At 42.6% G+C, this 23,827-nt stretch overlaps 1 protein-coding gene across 1 annotated transcript in view; it reads left to right on the forward strand.

Moving 5' to 3' along the window:
• Positions 1-23,827, forward strand: part of ARMT1 (acidic residue methyltransferase 1) — a 160,694-nt gene that overhangs the window by 58,396 nt on the left and 78,471 nt on the right. The window contains exons 5-6 of the mRNA XM_030809852.1: positions 19,708-19,836; positions 21,419-21,675. Coding sequence (XP_030665712.1) covers positions 19,708-19,836; positions 21,419-21,675 — 386 coding nt within the window. The remainder of the gene's footprint in view (positions 1-19,707; positions 19,837-21,418; positions 21,676-23,827) is intronic.

A 23,827-nucleotide genomic window follows, 5' to 3' on the forward strand; every position in this document is an offset into this window, starting at 1 on the left:
GGCCGGGCAGAGGGGCTCCTCACTTCCCAGACGGGGTGGCCGGGCAGAGGCACTCCTCACACCCCAGACAATGGGTGGCCGGGCAGAGGCGCTCCTCACTTCCCAGACGGGGCGGCCGGGCAGAGGCGCTCCTCACTTCTTCCTAGACGGGGCGGCCGGGCAGAGACGCTCCTCACTTCCCGGATGGGGTGGCGGCGGGGCAGAGGGGCTCCTCACTTCCCGGACGGGGCGGCCGGGCAGAGGCGCTCATCACATCCCAGACGATGGGTGGGCCTACCACACTTTTAAGGATCCATGAGAATGTTCTATTTTTTTTTTTTAATCAGTAGAGAAATAAAATGAGATTTGAAGTTGAAAAAATTACAGATGATCCCCAACTTATGATGGTTCAACTTAGGATTTTTCAACTTTACCACAGGTTTATGAGGATGCAACCCCATTGTAAGTTCAGGAGCATCTGTGTTTTGATACATAATATTTTGATATATTCATCTTCATACTAATGTACTCACAAAAATTATTTTTAATATCTTCTATGAAAGAAGGGACCCATGAAGGCAAGTGTATAGGGCCCACAAAAGTTGTAAGTCAGCCCTGTAGGGAGATGAAACTGTGTGTAGAAACATTGTATAGAAAACATTGATAAATATTGCCCGGGCGCAGTGGCTCATGCCTGTAATCCCAGCACTTTGGGAGGCTGAGGTGGGCAGATCACGAGGTCAAGAGATAGAGACCATCCTGGCCAACATGGTGAAACCCTGTCTCTACTAAAAATACAAACATTAGCTGGGTGTCGTGGAGTGTGCCTGTAATCCCAGCTACTTGGGAGGCTGAGGCAGGAGGATCGCTTGAACCAGGGAGTCGGAGGTTGCAGTGAGCTGAGATCGTGCCACTGTACTCCAGCCTGATGACAGAGCGAGCTCCATCTCAAAAAAAGAAAGAAAGAAAAGAAAACATTGATAAACATTAATAATAGAAGACTTACTACCAGGTGATAGATAATGGAAAATTCAGTCTTAAAGTTGTTTGCTCCTTCTCCTATAGGTTGATATGAAACTGGTGAGTATTGAAATGACATCCAACAGTCTTCAGTCTCCCTAGTTCCACAATTTTGTGGCACTACAGCATTGCTCTTTTGGAAGATGGCATTAACTGTATTTCAAGCCTATTTAAGGGAAATATTCCTGAGGAGCTAATTTAAATCAATAGCTTGTTAAGATTTGAAACACACCACTCAACATATGAGCTAAAATATTACATCTGCTGAGCCCAGTGTCTCACGCCTATCATCCCAGCACTTTGGGAGGCCGAGGCAGATGGATCACCTGAGGTCAGGAGTTCGAGTCTAACCTGGTCAACATGGTGAAACCCTGCCTTTCCCAAAAATACAAAATTAGCCACGCATAGTGGGGGCGCTTGTAGTCCCAGCTACTGGGGAGGCTGAGGCAGGAGGATTGCTTGAACCCAGGAGGCGGAGGTTGTGGTGAGCTGAGATCATGCTATTGCACTCCAGCCTGGGCAACAAGAATGAAACTGTGTCTCAAAAAACAAAAAACAAAAAAAATTATTTTGGGGCTGCTTTTCATTAAAAAGAAAACCTTAAGAGGAAGAACCCAGAAGGTGAAACAGCTATGAAAGCTCCGTGGCATGCTGAGACACATTGAATTTTTTCCATGTGACTGGAGGTCAGGCTAGATATTGGGCATTGGGGCAGAAACCTTGGGAATGCGGGTTTTGGCTGATAGAGAAGAGAATCACATACCTTAAGGAGTTTATTCCTTACCTTGCCTATTGTGGGCAGCTTTGTAGGTGGGGAGAGACGGATCAGGTCTGCATTTCAGAGTGGCTACTTTGTGGCAGCACAAAGGTTAGGTCAGCACAAAGTGAGTCAGAAGGGAGAGCAGTGAGGAGGCTCTTGCTTCAGTCTCCATTCTTTTTGGATGAAGCCTTGGCAGAACCATTCATTTCCATCCTAATATTGAAATGCCTTCACATTATTACATCAGCTTAGGCTATGTGACTTTTGAAAGCTTGGTAGGTTGGTGTCAGATAAATGAGGCCTTCGCACTCACTCACCTGGTCTCTGCAAGAAACTGGATCAAGGTGATGAGGAATGCACTCTTAATACCTAAACAAGAGGTCTTGGAAATTGTGTTTCTTATATTAACTAAACAAATGTGGTCAAATGCTATTATAAAGGATTGGCTGAAGAATATGCATTTCATTCATTCTATGCTCTACTTCAAAATTATCCTTGAAATGCAAGAGCCTGGGAGAGATATCTACTTGGACTGCATTGTTTGGACCCTGTTTTAGGGATTGGCATTACGCCATTGGATTTGTAAATCAAAAAGTATCTGAGACAAATCTCTATCAATTTATTTACTTATTTATTGAGACGGAGTCTCACTCTGTCACCCAGACTGGAGTGCAGTGGTGCGATCTTGGCTCACTGCAACCTCTGCCTCCCAGGTTCAAGTGATTCTCCTGCCTCAGCCTCCCAAGTAACTGGGACTACAAGTGCACACCACCACACCTGGCTAATTTTTGTATTTTTAGTAGAGACGGGGTCTCACCATATTGGCCAGTCTGGTCTGGAACTCCTGACCTCAGGTGATCTGCCTGCCTTGGCCTCCCAAAGTGCTGGGATTGTAGGCGTGAGCCACTGTGCAGGTGGGAAGCCCAGGTTCTTGTTATGTAGATGATGCCTCCAGGTAGCAGGCTTCATAGACAATAGATGGTAAATGTCTTCTTATCAGACCATAAAAGGTGGTAGACTCTCCTGAAAAGACCTAATAAAGAGAGAGATTCTTTACAGAATGTACATTTCCTCCACAAGAGACAGCTTTGCAGGACCACTTAAAAATATGACAAAGAAGGTGTGGCGCAGTGGCTCATGCCTGTATTCTCAACTCTTTGGGAGTCCGAGGCAGGCGGATCATGAGGTCAAGAGATCAAGACCATCCTGGCCAACATGGTGAAACCCTGTCTCTACTAAAAATACAAAAATTAGCTGGGTGTGGTGGCACATGCCTGTAGTCCCAGCTACTCAGGAGGCTGAGGCAGGAGAATCACTTGAACCCTGGAGGCAGAGGTTGCAGTGAGCTGAGATCACGCCACTGCACTCCAGCCTGGTGACAGAGCAAGGCTCGGTCTCAAAAAAAGAAAAAAAAAAAGACAAATGTATTTTGAGGTAAAATACTTTGATTTCTTTCAGGGCTGTTATGTAATGCTATACTAGAGTCAGGTTGGAATTTGGTATCTTATTGCTACAGGAGTCTGTTCTCTCAGTCTTAAGATCTCTGTTTTAATGTTAAGGCTGGTCAGTTGTGTCTGAATTCCAAAGGGAGAAGGGTATAATGGAGTATGTTGGGCCTCCATTTTCCATCAAGGCTTGAACTAGTTTCAGATTTACTTTGGAATGCCCTTGGCCAAGAGGAGGTCTCCATTCCATCAGTTGGAAGGCTTAGAATGTTATTTTTAGTTGATAGATTGTTTTGTGGGTTTTGAAATTTGTCATGATTTCTTGTCATGAATGGGTGTGTTGTAACTGAGCAGGTTCTTTGCTTTACCATGAGGTCCTAGTAAATCATGTTGAAGCGGTGTTGTTGTCTGGGGTAAATACTCAGGGTTTGTCATTTTGCACCAAGAAGATTAAGGACACTGACACACATTAGGAGTGAGTTTAGGAGCAGAGGTTTAATACGCAAAAGAAAGACAAAGAACAGCTCTCTCGCAAGAGAGAGGAGCTCCTGAAGGGGAAAAACTGGTCAGCTGCAGACTGTACCAGATTTTATAGGCAGGCTTGAGGAGGCAGTGTCTGATTTACGTAGGGCCCAGAGATTGGTTTGACCAGGTGCGATGTTTACCTAGTGCTTGGGGAAGCCTGGTGGTCCCACTCTAATCTTATTATGCAAATGGGGTCTTTGCCTGGCTGGTGCCATATTGTCTTCTCCTTACTGTGCACATGGTTTGGCAAAAAGAGAGAAGATGAACATGCCTAGTCCCAGGAAGCCTTTTCCTTTTGGCACAACTGCCAACATCCACCTGTGCAAGCTTCCAGCTTACTTGTCTATGCCTGCAGCTTGATTTTACAAGCTGCTCTTTGTTAGAAAAGAAAATGATTTTGGGGCCGGGCATGGTGGCTCACGCCTATAATCCCAGCACTTTGGGAGGCCTAGGCGGATGGATACCTGAGGTCAGGAGTTGGAGACCAGCCTGACCAACATGGAGAAACTGTCTCTACTAAAAATACAAAATTAGCTGAGTGTGGTGGTGCATGCCTGTAATCTCATCTACTTGGGAGGCTGAGGCAGGAGAATCGCTTGAATCCGGGAGGTGGAGGTTGTGGTGAGCCGAGATCATGCTATTGCACCCCAGCCTGGGCAACAAGAATGAAACTGTGTCTCAAAAAACAAAAAACAAAAAAAAATTATTTTGGGGCTGCTTTTCATTAAAAAGAAAACCTTACTGAGGACTCCTGTACCCTTACTAATAATTTCTTCTTCTTCTTTTTTTTTTTTTTTTTTTGAGACGGAAGAGTCTTGCACTGTTGCCCAGGCTGCATGCAGTGGTGTGATCTTGGCTCACTGCAACCTCTGCCTCCTGGGTTCAAGTAATTCTCCTGCCTCAGTCTCCTGAGTAGCTGAGATTACTGGTGCCCACCACCATGCCCGGCTTTCTTTTTTTTTGTATTTTTAGTAGAGATGGGGTTTCACCATGTTGGTCAGGCTGGTCTCAAACTCCTGACCTCGTGTTCCACCCGCCTCTGCCTCCCAAAGTGCTGGGGTTACAGGCGTGAGCCACCGTGCTCGGCCACTAATAATTTCTTCTTAACTCCTGTATCAGTGTGACTCATGTCTGTCAACTTGGAAGGGCCAAGTCAAGCTGCGGTCCACCTCTAGGAAGTATACAATACTCACAGCACATATATAATACTCCTGTGCTTCCTCTTATTTTTTCCCTCCTTTAATTTTTCTTTACTGCCATTTACTTCTTTTTTTTTTCATTCTTTCTTGTTTTCACACTAGATAAGAAATAGCCCTTAAGGTTTGGTTGGAAATTAAAGGAATTCTCTAAAATCCAGGTCTTTTGCAAACAGTAAAGATTATACGAAACACTAGCAAGGTGGGGCCTTGCCTTCAGTTTAGGGTCCTGCCATGGTACAGGAGAAGCATGTCCCAGAACCACAGAGTCCAGAAGAAGGCAACCTTTCTCCTTTTGTCTTGTGGTTATGGAATACATCCATGTTTTTTAGTTCGCTAATGCTTCTGGGTGGACCAGGCTGAGATGGAGTGTTGCAGGCTATCTTTCTAAGTGTGGGAAAATCTGTGCACTTTCTAAGCCAGCCCATCTCCAGGGGGTGGGATCTTGGAGAAATCAGCCAGCTCCAGGGGCTAAGGGGATTTGGTTTAGCAGATGAGAATGGGACGAGACTGTCAAGTCAATCAAATGTGAGGACTGGGATGTTAGTAAAAAAAGCATACATTTGTTACCAGGAAGGAGTCCCAATTTAAACCCCCAAGAGAGGGTTCTTGGATCTTGTGCAAGAAAGAATTTGGGTGAGTTCACAGAGTAAAGTAAAAGCAAGTTTATTAATAAAGTAAAGGAATAAAAGGGTGCCTACTCCATAGGCAGAGCAGCCTTGAGGGCTGCTGGCTGGCTATTTTTATAATTATTTCTTGTTTATATGCTAAACAAGGGGTGTATTTATCGGGGGAACCAGCCCGCAATATTTCAACGTAAGTTCTTTCTATTTTCCCTAAGTGTCGGCTGGCTGAGAAATAAAGAGAAAGAGTACAAAGAGCGGAATTTTACAGCTGGGCCTCCAGGGGTGACATCACATATTGGTAGGACCGTGATGCCCACCTGAGCTGCAAAATCAGCAGGTTTTTATTAAGGACTTTAAAAGGGAAGGGGGTGTATGAACAGGGAGTAGGTCATAAAGATCACATGCTTCAAAGGGCAAAAAGGAGAACAAAGATCACATGCTTCTGAGGTCAATAAAGATCACAAGGCAAAGGGCAAAATCAAAAACTCCTGATAAGGCCTATGTTCAGCTGTGCACATATTGTCTTGATAAGCATCTTAAATAACAGAAAACAGGATTTGAGAGCAGAGAACCAGTCTGACCTCAAATTCACCAGGGTGGGGTTTTTTCCCCACCCTAATAAGCCTGAGAGTACTGCAGGAGGCCAGGGTGTATTTCAGTCCTTATCTCAACCACATAAGACAGACATTCCCAGAGTGGCCGTTTAGAGGCCCCTCCCTAGGAATGCATTCCTTCCCCAGGGTATTAATTATTAATATTCCTTGCTGGGAAAAGAATTTAGCGATACCTTCCCTACTTGCATGTCCATTTATAGGCTCTCTGCAAGAAGAAAAATATGGCTGTATTCTGCCTGACCCCGCAGGCAGTCAGACCCTATGGTTGTCTTCCCTTGTTCCCTGAAAATCGCTGTTATTCTGTTCTTTTTCAAGGTGCACTGATTTCATATTTTTCAAACACACATGTTTTACAATCAATTTGTACCGATAACACAATAGTGGTCCTGAGGTGATGTACATTCTCAGCTTATGAAGGTAAGAGGATTAAGAGATTAAAGTAAAGACAGGCATAAGAAATTATAAAAGTATTAATTTTGGGAACTGATAAATGTCCATATTAAAATGAAATCTTCACAATTTATGTTCAGAGATTGCAATAAAGACAGGTGTAAGAAATTATAAAAGTATTAATTTTGGGAACTGATATATGTCCATATTAAAATGAAATCTTCACAATTCATGTTCCTCTGCTGTGGCTCCAGCTGGTCCCTCTGTTCGGGGTCCCTGACTTCCCACAACATGTACTATTCATGAGTTTTCTAGGAAAGGGATGAAGAATTCCCAGACTGGAGGGTTTCTCTTCTTTTTAGACCATGCAGGGTAATAACCTGATGTTGCCATGACATTTGCAAATCGTTATGCTGCTGGTGGGAGTGTCTTTTAGCATACCAATGCATTATAATTAGCATATAATGAGCAGTGAGGATGACCAGAGGTTACTTTCATTGCCATCTTGATTTCGATGGGTTTTGGTCAGCTTCTTTATTGCATCCTGTTTTATCAGCAGGGTCTTTGTGATTATACTTTATGATCTCCTATCTCATCCTGTGATAAAGAATGCCTAACCTCCGGAGACGCAGGTCTCAGCCTCATTTTACCTAGCCCCTGTTCAAGATGGAGCCACTCTGGTTCCAATGCCTCTGACACATTCATTTACTTAATTCTACAAATAAGTATTGCATGTTTACATTGTGAGGTCCTGAGTAGGGGAGGGAGGAAGACATTGATTGCTTATTAAAAATTAAACACACAGCTTATTCCTTCCCCTTGTGCTAAGTGCCAGGAGGGAGAAACAGGGGTTGCTGTGAGAGGAGAGCTGAAAGACAGAAATATGGTCAGAGAAATATGGTCAGTGGGAGCTGTGATCGGCAAAGATGTACAGACACAGGACCCTAGGCAGACAAATAATGAAACAGCCTTTGTGAAATTATGACTGAGACAGTGAAAGAGATCTAATATAACCGACTCCATCTTGGTTGTAACCTTTAAGCTGTCCTTATTCCTTCCTGGGCATAGGCTGAACTAACTTTGGGAGGAATTTGGTTTAGAGTTTAAAATAAAGATAACAGCTCTTTCCCAAAACAAATCTCCTTCTTGCCTGGGGACTAGACTGCCTTTGTAGTACTAAGACATTAGCCATAAGATTAGAAATTATGGTTAAGGAGTCATTGCAGCTGGAGGCTACAAGACTCTGACCCTCCCTAAACTGCTCCTAAGATCCATGCTTGAGACATTTTGCAGACCCTGCACTTGATGGATCAGCTGGCATGACCCAGATCGATAAACTGGCTCGTCTGATCTTGTGGCCCCCAGCTAGGAACTGACTCAGCACAAGAGGACAATTTCAACTTCCCATGATTTCATCTCTTACTTAACCAGTCAGCACTCCTGGCTCACTGGCTTCCCCCTACCCACCAAGTTATCCTTAAAAACTCTGATTCCTGAAGCTCAGGGAGACTGATTTGAGTAATAATAAAACTCTGGCCTCCCGCACAGCCAGCTCTGCGTGAATTAACTCTTTCTCTATTGCAATTCCCCTGTCTTGATAAATCGGCTCTGTCTAGGCAGCAGGCAAGGTGAACCCATTGGGTGGTTACAAAAATGGCTTGGGAAGAGTTTTAAATTGTAAATATTAGAAGAATGAGAGGATTACTGTGAAGGTGTGTACGCTGTTCATTTGCCGATTTTGTTCATTGGCTTCTGATTCTTTCTTACCTTCCCCAGCTGCCTCCTGCTACTCTCTTTACTAAATTGAGGGTGAGCTCTGGTTATAAAGGAGACAGTGGGTTCCATCTTTTGAAAGGATGGGATCCTAAACTGGAGTCTACCTATGCCTGTCCTAAAAAGAGTGTTGAGGACACTCTTGTCATCCTCGTGATAAGTAATGAGAGTTGCTAAGCACAACAGTATAAGATTTGTAATCTGCCTTTAATACTATTTGTTCTGAAAACAAAATCGTGGAAAAAAAATTATAAAAATCTAATTATGGATCTTTGTCTCATTGCAAGTATCAGAGGGGTTCAAATCAGAGTAACTCCATCTTGGATAGGGATTGGGTAAAATGAGGCTGAGACCTACTGGGCCACATTCCTAGGAGGTTAGGCATTCTTAGTTAACAGGATATTTACAGTTAAGGAAACAAGTTAATAATGTTTATTGAACAGACCCAGGACTTAAGTGACCCAGGAAATAGACCAAGGAAATGTCTTGATGTCCCACTGTCTTAAGAACAAAAGCATTCTTAGTTTAAGAGTAAGTTTCGGGCTGGGCGTGGTGGCTCACGCCTGTAATCCCAATACTTTGGGAGGCCGAGGAGGGTGGATCACGAGGTCAGGAGATAGCGACCATCCTGGCCAACATCGTGAAACCCCGTCTCTACTAAAAAAATACAAAAAAATTAGCTGGGCGTGGTGGCAGGCGCCTGTAGTCCCAGCTACTCAAGAGGCTGAGGCAGGAGAATGGCGTGAACCCAGGAGGCGGAACTTGTAGTGAGCGGAGATCAAGCCACTACACTCCAGCCTGGACGACTGAGCAAGACTCTGTCTCAAAAAAAAAAAAAAAAAAAAAAAAAAAAATTTGTTGGGCATGTTGGCATGCGCCTGTAATCCCAGCTACTTGGAAGGTAGAGGCAGGAGAATCACCTGAACCTGGGAGGTGGAGGTTGCAGCGAGCCGAGATTGCGCCATTGCACTCCAGCCTGGGTGACAAGAGCGAAATTCCATGTCAAAAAAAAAAAAAAGTTTTGCTTTAAGGATAATACTATAGATTCTTGCAGAAGACAGTAATTACACAAAGATTAACAACCCTTTGTTGCAAGGCCTTGTAGAGAACATCTTCCTCATGTTTTTTGCTTTGTTATCTTACATATAAACAAGCATTGTATCTTGTTAGATATGAGTTCTCAATTTCTTTACAAAGAATTAATATGTCAGTATGTTCAATTCTTTGCCTTCTACTTTTAAACTTAACTTCCTTGTAAAGCAACCTTTTTCAATGACCTACTCCACCCTGACTCATTCCAATCACCTGCTCAACCCTAACTCATTCCAATTACCTGCTACCTGCTCTGCCCTGACTCCCGCCAAAGTACTCACCCTGTCATTCTCTTTAAATTAGCCAATTGGAATTAGTTTAGCCTGTGCGGTCTAACCCTAGCCAATAGGGGAACAACACAGCAGCAGGGGCCACGTGCATCAGGGAAAAGAACCCCTCCCCCTCCCTGGTCCAAGTGTGCGCTCACCATTGCTCCGTCTTTAAGGGCGCACACTTCTATAGAAGTAACTTGCCTTGCTGAGAATTAAAAAGAAAATGTTATATTCAAGTGCTATTCCTTTTGTAGCACTGAAGCTTTATAACAACCTTACATATAAACAAGCATCGTACCTAAGGTGTGCGTGTTCCTCTTCTTGCTTTCGAGAATGCCCTGCTCTATCTGCTCTATCTAGAGAGTAGCCATTCTTTTATTCCTTTACTTTCTTAATAAGCTTGCTTTTACCTTATTCTGTGGACTTGCCCTGAATTCTTTCTTGCACAAGATCCCAGAACCCTCTCTCGGGGTCTGGAATGGGACCCCTTTCCAGTTACAGTAGAATTTTTACAGGAAGGTTGATTTCTGCTAAAGTGAGACATGAGGAGATTACATTCTGCTACAATTTCCCACTTTCTTCTCATGTGTTTACAAAATGGGCCACTGTGGAGGCTCTGTTGCTCTCAGGAGTTTGTGCAGCTGGATGCTATGGATTCTGTCTAACAGAAGAAGTGGGTCCTAGAAATGATGAAGCAGCGTTATTTTTATTGAGCCTTCTTCAGGCAGAGCTAAGGACACCTTGGAAAATAAAGTAAGGATTTAGTGCAAGACAGAAGCTATTTAATTTTCTCTCTGGCATGTCCTTTGCTAATTGGAGATGTTTTTCCAGTTAATAAAAATATTAAAAATCACTGAATTCTTGGCAGCCAGGCATGGTGGCTCATGCCTGTAATCCCAGCATTTGGGAGGCTGAGGCGGGTGGATCACTTGAGGCCAGGAGTTTGAGACCAGCCTGGCCAATATGGTGAAACCCCGTCTCTACTAAAAATACAAAAATTAGCCAGGCATGGTGGTGCACGCCTGTAATCTTAGCTACTCCGGATGCTGAGGCAGGAAAATCTCTTGAACCCAGGAGGTGGAGGTTGCAGTGAGCTGAGATTGTGCCATTGTACTACAGCCTGGGTGACAGAGTGAGACTCTGTCTCAAAAAAAAAAAAAAAAAAAAAAATTGAATTCTTGTTTTAATCCTTGAAGACACTTAATCTTTTGGCCAGAACACTATTTATATTCCGTTTATTTTAACAATGAATTTCCTGTCCCAAATGTAGTCAAAATGTGTGCTTGCACAACAAAAGCATTGCAAACACTGCTGTGTTACAGTCTGGCCAATGCACCACAATGTCTCTTTGTGTGAGTTATCACCTGGAGTACTTTGTCTCAGGACCAAGTGAATTAAAGGGTGAGGTTGGAGCAAAAGTTTAATAAGCGAAACGAGAAAGCTCACTGCAGGGGAGAGGGGACCCAGAAGAGGGTTGCTGGTTTTTGAAGTTGAATGCAAAGGCTTTTATAAGAAACCGATGAGGGCTGGGCATCTCATTTGCATAAGGTACAAATTTCTGGTAGCTCCACCCTGACCTCCTAGTGCAAATGTGGGCCCTTAGCTTAAGTTACTCCATATTGCTTTGTTCTCCTTACTGTGCATGTGTTAGGGGATGGAATTTTCCATTGAGGGCATGTCTGGGCAAGCCCCCCTGTGCAAGTTCCCTTATCTGTGCCTGCAGGCTGTTCTTCAGTTTGAAAGAATTCATCCAAGGACCCACCCTAACTGTCTGCCTGACTAGTTTCTTCCTTTCTCCTCTCTCAGCTGGAACTCAGTGATTCCCCTTTTGACTTCTCCTTTGACCATGCAGGGGTCCAAGTTCAGGATTTCCTGTGGCCTCTGCAGCCAATAAAGAATTCACAAACACGGATTTCACAAACAGTTTTCAGATTCTTAAAGCCTGCAGTATATGAATATTAGGATGTAAAACTGAAAACCTAATTAATTGGACTTTTAAAACATGCTTCCAGTTGTCTTTTACTTAATTAAGAAATTGATTTTAATACTAAAATTATAGTCACTTTTTCTTTAAAAATTAGAACATTACAAATGAAGCTACAGTTTCCATTGACAACCACCTCTAATCTTGATCATCTTCTCCCATTGTTCAGAGGTCATTATGATATAAGTTTGGTGAGTGTCCTTCAGACCATTAAAAATATTTTTTTCATTTCATTGTGCCTATACACGTATTTTGTTTGGTATGTACTTTTAAGACATAAATGGTATCATACTGTTAGTTTTGTTCTCTAATTTACTTTATTTAAAAAACAGTATGTTTTTGAGATCTATTTATCTCCAAATAGATCCAAATGGATTTAGTCTGATTCTTTTTTTTTTTTTTTGAGATGGAGTCTCACTCTATTGCCCAGGCTGGAGTGCAGTGGTGCAATCTCGGCTTACTGGAAACTCTGCCTCCTGGGTTCATGCCATTCTCCTGCCTCAGCCTCCCTAGTAGCTGGGACTACAGGCGCCCACCACTGCACCCAGCTAATTTTTTGTATTTTTAGTAGAGACAGGGTTTCACCGTGTTAGCCAGGATGGTCTCAATCTCCTGACCTCGTGATCCGCCTGCCTCAGCCTCCCAAAGTGCTGGGATTACAGGTATGAGCCACCACACCCGGCCTAGTCTGATTCTTTTAACTGCTTTGGAGATTCCCATTTATGAATGTACTATATGTCAGGCCTCTGAGCCCAAGCTAAGCCATCATATCCCCTGTGACCTGCACGTACACATCCAGATGGCCTGAAGCAACTGAAGAACCACAAAAGAAGTGAAAATAGCCAGGTCCTGCCTTAACTGATGACATTCCACCATTGTGATTTGTTCCTGCCCCACCCGAACTGATCAATTGACCTTATGACAATACACCCTCCACACCCTTGGGATAATGCACTTTGTGATATTCCCCCACCCTTAAGAAGGTACTTTGTAATATTCTCCCCACCCTTGAGAATGTACTTTGTAATATTCTCCCCACCCTTGAGAATGTACTTTGTAAGATCCACCCCCTGCCCACAAAAATTGCTCCTAACTCCACCGCCTATCCCAAACCTTTAAGAACTAATGATAATCCCACCACCCTTTGCTGACTCTCTTTTCGGACTCAACCCACTTGCACCCAGGTGATTAAAAAGCTTTATTGCTCACACAAAGCCTGTTGGGTGGTCTCTTCATACAGACACGCGTGACACTATAGTTAACTAATTTCTGTATTGATGGACACTTACAGAACATGAACACGCATATAAAATTAGAAGTAGAACTGTGGGTCACAGGGTATATGCCAAAGTGTCCCCTGCAGTGGCTGGGACATTTTATATATCCCTTCGTTAAGTTTACTTTAAATTTGTTTTTATTTATTATACAGCAAAGAAAAGTGTCTCCTGCAGTAGCTGGGACATTTTACATATCCCTCCATTAAGCATACTTTAAATTTGTTTTTATTTATTATACAGCAAAGAAAGCAATCATTGCTTCCAGATCTGGTACTAGTCTCCTTCCTTCCTTCCTTCCTTCCTTCCTTCCTTCCTTCCTTCCTTCCTTCCTTCCCTCTTTCCCTCCCTCCCTACTTCGCTCTCTCTCTCCTCTCTCTTTTTCTCTTTCTTTCTTTCATCTGTCTTCTACTCATTTTCTTTTTCTTTTTCTTTTTTTTTGAGACGGAGTCTCTCTCTGTTGCCCAGGCTGGAGTGCAGTGGCATGATCTCGGCTCACTGAACCTCCACCTTCTAGGTTCAAGTCATTCTCCTGCCTCAGCCTCCCTAGTAGCTGGAACTACAGGCATGCGCTACCACGCCCAGCTAATTTTTGTATTTTTTGTGGAGATGGGGTTTCACCATGTTCACCAGGATGGTCTCGATCTCTTGACCTAGTGATCTGCTTGCCTTGGCCTCCCATAGTACTGGGATTACAGGCATGAGCCACCCCGCCTGGGCTTTTTTTTTTTTTTTTTTTTTTTTTGAGATGGAGTCTCGCTCTGTTGCCAGACTGGAGTGCAGTGGTGTGATCTTGGCTCACTGCAACCTCTGCCTCCTGGGTCCAAGCGATTCTCCTGCCTCAGCCTCCTGAGTAGCTGGGATTACAGGCATGAGTCACCACCCCTGGCCTTCTACTTGTTTTCTATCCAGCAATATAATTCCCATTTTAGGCCTTAATTGCCTGATTTTTAGGTGAGAGAATAACAAGATTGTTTTGTGAAGAGTGAAAGTTTTTCTAAGTGCAGCCCCTGCCCACCCAGTGAAAAGAAGACTCAGGGGAGCAAGAGTGTTAAGAATATTTTAGAGCACTGCATTCACTTCAACAAGGATGTTGAATTAGAAGAATTTTTTTTTTTTTGAGACAGGGTCTCACTCTGTCGCCCATGCTGGATTGCAGTGGCACCATCATTGTCACTACAACCTCTGCCTTCCAGGCTCAAGCAATTCTTGTGCCTCAGCCTCCCGAGTAGCTGGGACTAGAGGTGTGCACCACCATGCTTAGCTAATTTTTTTTGCATTTTCAATAGGGTTTTGCCATGTTGGTCAGGCTGGCTATGGACTCCTGGCCTCAAGTGATCCGCCTGCTTCAGCCTCCCAAAGTGCTGGGATTACAGGTGTGAGCCATTGAGCTTAGCTATATTAGAAGGATTTTTATTTGAATAAGAGTAACACCCAAGAGAAAAGAGATGGGAAAATAATGTAAGAACAATATGATCAGCTTTTTCACCGTACTTGATTTTATGCAGAAATGTCTTCTTCCAAAACTTTTCCCACAGCTGCTGAAGTATAGACGCTCAGATATATTTTCTGGATCCCACAGCTGCCACACTCTCCCCTGCAGGCTCTAGTGGGCCCCAGAAACCAAGAGCAGACAGAAGAAGGAAGAAAACCAGGAGGGCCAGGAAAGTCCTCCCAAGTGGGGAGAATTGCAAATAGTCAAAAATTGACAGGATGAATGATTACATTGGAGAAATGCAACTTTCAAGACTTAATGTATACACTGTAAATTAGGGAAGAAACTTTTTGTAGTGAGAAGAACATGGACAGTAGGGGAGGGCTTCTTAGAAGGAGTTGCTTACTGGGCACCACTGGAAGCTTGGTGGGGACGTGGGGAGAAAGAGAGGGAGAGAGAAATAGAAAGAGAGAGAGGGAGAGGGAGAGAGGAGACAGGCACAAGGAGGCATTCCATAATGGAAGAGCCTGCGGTAATACGATTGTGTACTGCAGCATGGGATAATGCTGGGACAAAGAGTAGATTGGTTATGGGATAGAATGATAAGAATGGAATGGATTTAGGAGCTTTTGTGTGTCAGGGGCAGACAGTGATTTTCTTCTTATTTTTTCGTCCATGGGATAATAAGGCAACTAAATACCATAGTAGCAAGACTGGCCCAAGACATTGTCCCCAGGTCAGATAATTGGGCACATTGTGTACTAAATTATGAATAAGCTTATCTTTGCTTTATGCCATTGAGCTTTGAAACCATCCTTTATTCTGAAAAGACTATGAGCCACCCCGTGAGACAATTTCAATCATTATCATAATAATATCAGTAGCAGAATCAAATCATATGTAGTTGGCTCTCTAAAACTAATCTAAAATTGCTTCATGGGTTAGCTGAGAGGTACCTAATAACTTAGATTGTCCTCAGGTGAGGACAAATGGATGAGTTTTTATTTAATCTTGCCATTTTAAATAGGGGAAAAATTTTTTTAAGGGAAGATTGTTTGATACAGGAAAAGTTGAAGAATTTTCAGAAAATTTTATGTAGTCCAGGAGGACTGAATTAAGAGAGAAAACCCCCAAGATGTCAGCTTTCATATCTGTTCAAGTCTATGTTACCTATGGTTGTTTCTTTGTCATCACCTTCTTCATAAAGATACAGCATAGCAGGGTTGGTGATGTTTGTCAGTTCTTGTCTCTTTTTTTAAATTTAAGAGGGAATGTTTATTCTAATTGTGAAAGCAATACAGTTATTGTAAAGGGTTTGTAAATACAGAAGCATAGGTGGGGTGTGGTGGCTCATGCCTGTAATCTCAGCACTTTGGGAGGCTGAGGCGAGTGGATCAGTTGAGGTCAGGAGTTCAAGACCAGCATGGCTAACATGGTGAAACCCTGTCTCTACTAAAAATACAAAAATTAGCCAGGCGTCATGGCACATGCCTGTAATCCCAGCCACTCGGGAGGCTGAGGCAGGAGAATTGCTGGAATCTGGGAGGCGAAAGTTGCGGTGAGCCGAGATTACATCACTGCACTCCAGCCTGGGTGAGAGGGACACTCTGTCTCAAAAGAAAAAAAAAGGAAAAAAAAAAAAAGAATAAGACTTCTTGAACAAATGAGAAAAATGATTTTAGTTGGAAGACTCAACATTTAAAACATATAAATTCTCCATAGTTTACTTATAAAATTAACATGACCCCAATAACAATACCAATAAAATTTTTTGGAATTTTCCAAGAAGATTTTGAATTTCATATGGGAAAATGAATATGTAAGAATAGCCAGGGTTATTCTGAAAAATAAACCCTACCAGATACAAAATATATTAATGGCCTCAGGGCTGCCTTTCAAGCCCTGCTGCCACGATGTTTTGTCTGTGTTTGTCTGTAGGCATCGCTGCTGTCTCTCAGATCCTTGCCTGCATGGGCCAGATCCCTGCCACAGGGCCCTTGCATGGACTTTTTGCTATTTGAATGATGTGGGCAGCTCCTGCTTCAATACCTCTTGACTATTTCTTTTTTTTGAGATGGAGTCTTGCTCTGTCGCCCAGGTTGGAGTGCAGTGGTGCGGTCTCGGCTCACTGCAAGCTCCACCCCCCAGGTTCACGCCGTTCTCCTGCTTCAGCCTCCTGAGTAGCTGGGACCACAGGCACCTGCCACCACACCCGGCTAATTTTTTCGTATTTTTAGCAGAGACGGGGTTTCGCTGTGTTAGCCAGGCTGGTTTTGATCTCCTGACCTTGTGATCTGCCTGCCTCGGCCTCCCGAAGTGCTGGGATTACAGGTGTGAGCTGCCGCACCTGGCTGACTATTTCATTCTTATTTAATCATCACTTCTGGCTGGGTGTGGTGGCTCATGCCTGTAATCCCAGCACTTTGGGAGGCTGAGGCAGGCAGATCACCTGAGGTTGGGAGTTCGAGACCAGCCTGACCAACATGGAGAAACCCCATCTCTACTAAAAATACAAAATTAGCAAGGTGTGGTGGTACATGCCTGTAATCCCAGCTATTTGGGAGGCTGAGGCAGGAGAATTGCTTGAACCTGGGAGGTGGAGGTTGCAGTGAGCCAAGATCGCGCCATTGCTCTCTAGCCTGGGCAACAATAGTGAAACTCCATCTCAAAAAAAAAAAAAAATTCATCACTTCTTTAGGGAACTCTTTCCTTCCACCTCCTTCATCTGAAGTCATTTTCCTTTGTTAGCTGCATTTTTGCCTTCCTTGCATTTATTTCATTTTGTAATTATACAATTCTAAGTGTGGTTGTTTGATAAATTCTCTTTCCCCTTTTAGACTGTCAGCTCATTGTGTGATCCAGAGTAGGCTATCAGTAAATATTACTTGGTGGATAATCTCCAGAATGCTGGACTCTGAGGGTGACGTAAATCCAGCAACTACCTTCTAAACTCAGTCATCAAAAGAGCTCTCCAAATGTAGTCCCTACTCCAGTGTCAAGGGAATAATATCTTAATATATAGCTTCACTTCTTTTCTTTTTTCTTTTCTTTCTTTCATTCATTTCTTTTTTTTTTTGAGACAGGGTTTTGCTCTGCTGCTGAGGTTGGAGTGCAGTGGTGCGATCACAGCTCACTGCAGCTTGACCTCCTGGGGCTCAAGCACTCCTCCCACCTCAGGCTCCCAAGTAGCTGGGACAACGGGAACATGCCACCACGCCCAGCTAATTTTTCATAGAGATGGGATTCTCACTGTTGCACAGTCTGGTCTGGAATTCCTGGGCTCAAGTGATCCTCCTGTCTCATTCTCCCCAAACACTGGGATTACAGGCATGAGCCACTGCACCTGGCCTAGCTTCTTTTCTTAAAAAAAAAAAAAAAAAAAAAAGAGATGTTAGTCATTGAAAGAAATAATCAAATAATCATAGCCATTGGGAAACTTATTTTCCTAATAAATTTTATAAAATGGTATGCCATACATACTATGGGTGAAATCTCTTATATGTGACCTATGTCCTCATACGGCCTAGTTTAGAAAATATGGCGTGGTGGTCAGGGTGGAGAAGACCCTCCGACTATTGAATGAGTCTGAACAGGATGTGGTTCTCTAATAAGAGATTCAGTTAAACTTTTTATGCTTTTTCCCCAGAGTACATATCTACCATCTTCTTGGTTGTGCTATGATTGGCAAACACTAGCTATTACTAAGAGCTCTGAAGGTTTTGTTTGGCATTTTGTGGATTGAATCACACAGGTCATGACGCTTGTTGAAAAGTTATGAGCTTTAAGAAGACTTTTGCATTCATGACTATATCAAACAGTAGTTGCTGGCAGTGGAGTAGTCTCTGGCAGTCTTAAAAAGATTTTATCGCTGAGCCTCCTGAGGCCATTTCGATACTCCGGGAAATCCTCCTTTATGTGACCTCTTTCGTATTCCTTCAAAAACGAATGACTTTCTTCTGTGTCTTTCACAAAGACCACAGGCCTTGGAAACTCCATAGAGGTGGTGTAGATATCCAACCTCAGTAATAATTCTTGAAGGAAGCAGGCATATGGCATGAGTGGGATGGAAACGGGACCAGAGGGTTCGGTCTGCAGCCCACAGGCCAAACCCACCAAATCTGTTCTGCAGGTGTTCATATGTTTATTTGATTCATATGTGTTTCTTTTTTAAACATTTAAATCAGTTGCCAACCTGCAAAAACCGGGAATTTACACTTCAAAAAGTCTGGATGTATGGCTTGTCTTGAAAAACTGGAATGATTTGGAATTGGAAATTCCCAAATTGGAGTGGTTTGGCCAGGCTGGAAATTCCTTATTTCTGTATCTGCAAACATCAGTGGAGCTGAGACCTGTTCCCTTCCAGATGGGCAGGGGCTGTCCATGTGTGACCCAGCCATGTCTCATCTCACATGTTCATTTCAGTTGCCTTCATGATTCATGGATATGAGATTATGAGATTGAGAATATCATGGTTATGAGGTTATGAGATTGAGTATAAAAGGCATAGTGAATAGTTACAAAGGAGACAGACTTTTACATTTAGATCACATGATCTCTTTGATAAATAAATGAGACACTTTAATCAACAGACAAGAAATGAGTTGATCATCTTTGTGATCTGGACAAAGAAAAACAACGAAAACTGTCCCTAGTTACACAGGATGTAGCATTGTTCTCCTCTGATAATTCTTTGTTGAGTCTATTGATTCTGGGCAGAGGTCAAATACCATTTGAGTTGGGTGGAAGGAAAACCTTTTTTTGTTGTCTTGTTTTTGGAGGCAGTCTTTCTCTATTGGCTGGGCTGGGGTGCAGTGGTGCAATTATAGCTCACTGAAATCTCAAATTCCTGGGCTCAAGTGATCCTCCTGCCTCAGTCTCTCAAGTAGATAGGACTACAGGTCATGACACCATGCCTGACAAATTAAAAAAATTTTTTTTTCTTTTTGTAGAGATAGGGTCTTGCTGTGTTGCCCAGGCTGGTCTGGAACTTCTGGCCTCAAGCAATCCTCCTGCCTTGGCCTCCAAAAGTGCTAGGATTATAGGTGTGAGCCAACACACTCTGCCACAGGCCAATTCTTAAATGACAAATCTCATCACCATCCTAGAGGAGCACATCATTTGTTCCTGAACTTTCTCCTGCCTCCCTTTGAACTTTGAGAATGAGAACCAAATGGTCTGAATATAACACTTCTCTGTGTAGCACGTTTGACACATTTGGAATACAAAGAATGCTTCTGCTTTTAATCTTGCTTTGTGCAGCTGCACAGAAAAGATCGTTTAACACTCTTCTTTATATTTTGTATTTTGGGGGAATTCTACCAGGAAACTTACAATCATCTTTTGGAAGTCCCAGTCACACGGGAGCAGTTAAACCACTATCGGAATGTGGCTCAAAATGCTCGAAGTGAACTTGCAGCAACTTTGGTCAAATTTGAATGTGCTCAGTCTGAGGTAAGATAATGCATCTCCATCACTCAGAAATGGGCCTTCTTAGCTTCTTATAAAATGAAACAGATCACGCCTGTAATCCCAGCACTTTGGGAGGCTGAGGCAGGCAGATCACGAGGTCAAGAGATCCAGACCATCCTGGCCAACATAGTGAAACTCTGTCTCTACTAAAAATATAAAAATTAGCTTGGTGTGGTAGTGAGCACTTGTAGTACTAGCTACTCGGGAGGCTGAGGCAGGAGAATCGCTTGAATCCGGGAGGTGGAGGTTGCAGTGAGGCGAGATCACACCACTGCATTCCAGCCTGGCGACAGAGCGAGACTCTGTCTCAAAAAGAAAGAAAAAAGAAACAGAATGTAGGAGTGATTAGAAATAGGACAGTGGGATATAGATTTAAGACTTTTGGCAAAGTTAAAACTTGTTCTCTTGTGTCTATCCCCTAGAATTCCTGAAAAGTTATGCATTTGCCAGATTGTAAAGCCAGGTGGCTTGGGCTGAATTCTGGATCTCAGAGGAGCTATACAGCCTTAAGAGATCTGGGGGCACCTGAAGATGTTAAGTAAAGCTCCGTGGGCCTCAGAGAACTTTCAGCATCTCTCAGAATATCTTCCTTTAATGTGGATTGCTTGCAATCTGGAGTTCTTAGGAGGGAATTCTGAATCCCTTTCCTGTGGTAGTTCCAACTGGCTGGGGAAATTCTAGGAAGAAGCGTGGGATTCATCTACCCTGTAGGCTAGCTCAGGTTTAGAGTGGAGTTTCTGAGAGTCTTCCTAAACTCATTCTGCTTATAGCCTGGTGGCCCCAGGGAGTTCTAGACTGGCCTGTGATTTCTCACTAAGGCTGCCAGGACCCCATAGAAAGATGACTTGATAATGTGTGTGTGAATAAATGTATGTATACACACTCACAGTTCCAAAGAAGTACATGCTTTCGTAACTTTTTCTCATAGGGTAGATCTGACATTTTAATTCAATAGAGCATATATATTATTCAGCATTTTGATATCACAGAACTCATAAAAGTTAAAATGTTCTCTTTATATAAATCCTATAGGGATTTTTCTTTTCTCCCATTTTTTTCCAGAAATTGAAATATTATTTTTATTTATCACTCACAGTTAGAGTCCAGAAGATAAGTGTGAGAAATACAGTGATACACTGAGTAGTCTGTGTTTAAGCGGGGAACAGTTATGGCTGTGAAATCACAGATCATGTGATTTGTAGGTTCCTTGTCTAACTGTTTATCAGCAGCAATAAGAGCAATACAGATTTAGAAAATGTGGACCATTGCAAAATATTTTATTGCTTATGCAATCAACATCATAAATGTCTCCTGAATGAGACTAAACAACTTAAGACATTGCTCAATTGGTTTTGGAAAAGATAGAATATAAAGTCCATTATTTAGGCAGAATTTCTCATTTGGTAATACAGATACAAATATTAGAAAAGAAAATAAAGTTAGATTAAGTCATGAATAAAAGGGTGAACATTTAAATGATGGCTTTGGGTTTCTTAAAGATACTTCAAACTTATGTTGTTAAGGTTTTTTTTTTTTTTTTTTTTTAACTTCTTTTCTGTGTTAGCTTCGAGACCTCCGATCCAAGATGCTTTCTAAAGAAGTCTCCTGTCAAGAATTGAAAGCTGAAATGGAGAGCTACAAGGAAAACAATGCCAGAAAATCATCTCTCCTTACCTCTTTGAGAGACAGAGTTCAGGAGCTAGAAGAAGAATCAGCAGCACTTTCCACTTCTAAAATCAGAACAGAAATCACAGCTCACACTGCAATCAAGGAGAACCAGGAATTAAAGAAGAAAGTTGTAGAGTTAAATGAAAAATTACAGTAAGGATACCGCAATATATTTTTCGCTTTAGCTAGCATTAAAATACTAGCTTCTGATAGCAAGATTTTTCTTTGAAGGTACTGGCATTTTGCATTACTTGGCCCTGAAACTGAATTTGAAAAAAAGTTATTGACCTCAAATATCTTTGGAATCTTGACAAATTTTTCCAAGGCTCATTTCTAAATGTCATCAAGAGTCTTAACAAATACAGCCTTGTCTTAAGCATGTTTATAGCCTATCAATTAGGGCTGCAAATGCTTATTTACACAATTTCGAAGATTTCTCTAAGTAGAGTTTAACCCTGAGCTGGTGGGATAGTACACAGAGGTAGATATTTATTTAGTAGCCAGTTATAAAAACATCCCAGAAGCTAGACCACTCCAGATCACACTGAACATTCCTCATTAGATTTTATTGCTAGTTTATGCAGAGAACTCATGACACCTAGGTTTTCCACACTTCATTCTGACAAGAGGTGATTATTGAGACAAGATTGGGAACGAGTTGTTCCTAAAATATATTTTAAAATTCTACGAATGAGTTAAATATCTTTAGTAACAAAATACATGATATTTATTTTACTTATTTCATCTTAAAAAAACAACCCAATACTTCCAGCCCCTGTCCTCTTTCTCTACTTCCACTTACAGCAAAAACTCCTTAAACATTGTATGTATGGCCGCGCGTGGTGGCTCACACCTGTAATCCCAGCACTTTTGGAGGCTGAGGTGGGCAGATTACTTGAGGTGAGGAATTTGAGACCAGCCTGGCCAACATGGTGAAACCCCGTCTCTACTAAATACAAAAATTAGCAGGGTGTGGTGCCAGGTGCCTTTAATCCTAGCTACTTGAGAGGCTGAGATATGAGAATTGCTTGAACCTGGACAGGTGGAGGCTGCAGTGAGCTGAGATCACACCACTGCACTCCAACCTGGGCAACAAAGAGAGACTCTGTCTCAAAAAAAAAAAAAATGTTGTATGTATTCATTGTCTCCAATTTCTCTTCTCTCTCTGGAATCTGCTCCACTGAAACCACTCATTAAGGTCATCAGTGAGTGCACAGTGCAAGTTAAATGGTCAGTCTTACCTTACTTGACCAATCAGTGGCATCAGTTACAGTTGATCTTTTTCTTTGAACCACTTTCTTCTTCTTTTGGCTTCCAGGATATTACACATGCCTAGGTTTTTTCTTTTTTTAATCTTACCTTTCTATCTAGTGTCTTTCACTGTTTCTCCTCATCTCTTTGGCTTTCAAATACTGGAATACCTCAGGGATCCGCCCTTGAATCTCTTCTCATTTGTATCTAAATTTACTCTCTTCGTGATATCATTTAGTTTCATGGCTTTAAGTATCTAAATGCTGGTGACTCCCACATTTCTGTGTCTAGCCTGGATCTCTTCCCAGAGCTCAAGAACCACATATCTTACTAGCTACTGCACATCTCCATGTGGATCTCTGACAGGCATCTCAAACTTTTTTTTTTTTTTTTCCGAGATGGATTCTGGCTCTGTTGCCCAGGCTGCAGTGCAGTGGCGCGATCTCGGCTCACTGCAAGCTCCGCCTCTGGGGTTCACGCCATTCTCCTGCCTCTGCCTCCTGAGTAGCTGGGACTACAGGCACCCGCCACCACGCCCGGCTAATTTTTTGTATTCTTAGTAGAGACGGGGTTTCACCGTGTTAGCCAGGAAGGTCGCGATCTCCTGACCTCATGATCCACCCGCCTCAGCCTCCTAAAGTGCTGGGATTACAGGCGTGAGCCACCGCGCCCAGCCCATCTCAAACTTAATGTGTCCAAAACGGAGCTCCCAGTGTTCCCACAAAATCCTTCTGCACTTTTCCTCATCTCATGTGCTCATAATTCCATTCTTCTAGTTGATCATTTCAAAATTCTTGCTATCAAACTTGGTTCTCTTTCTCTTTTCACCCTCCATGTCTGATTCTTCAGCAAATCCCATCATATCTATCTTCAAAACAAATCTAAATTTTGTCAGCTTTCCATTATCACCTTTATTGTCACTAACTTGATCCAAGCCACCATTAACTCTCACCTGGAGTATTGTAATATGTATCTGTTACAGCAGCATCCCACTCCTGGTACTAATTTCTGTCTTAGTTGGTTTGGGCTGCTATAAGAAAAATACCATATACTG

Source organism: Nomascus leucogenys, chromosome 3, assembly GCF_006542625.1.
Source record: "Nomascus leucogenys isolate Asia chromosome 3, Asia_NLE_v1, whole genome shotgun sequence".
Lineage (NCBI taxonomy): Eukaryota > Metazoa > Chordata > Mammalia > Primates > Hylobatidae > Nomascus > Nomascus leucogenys.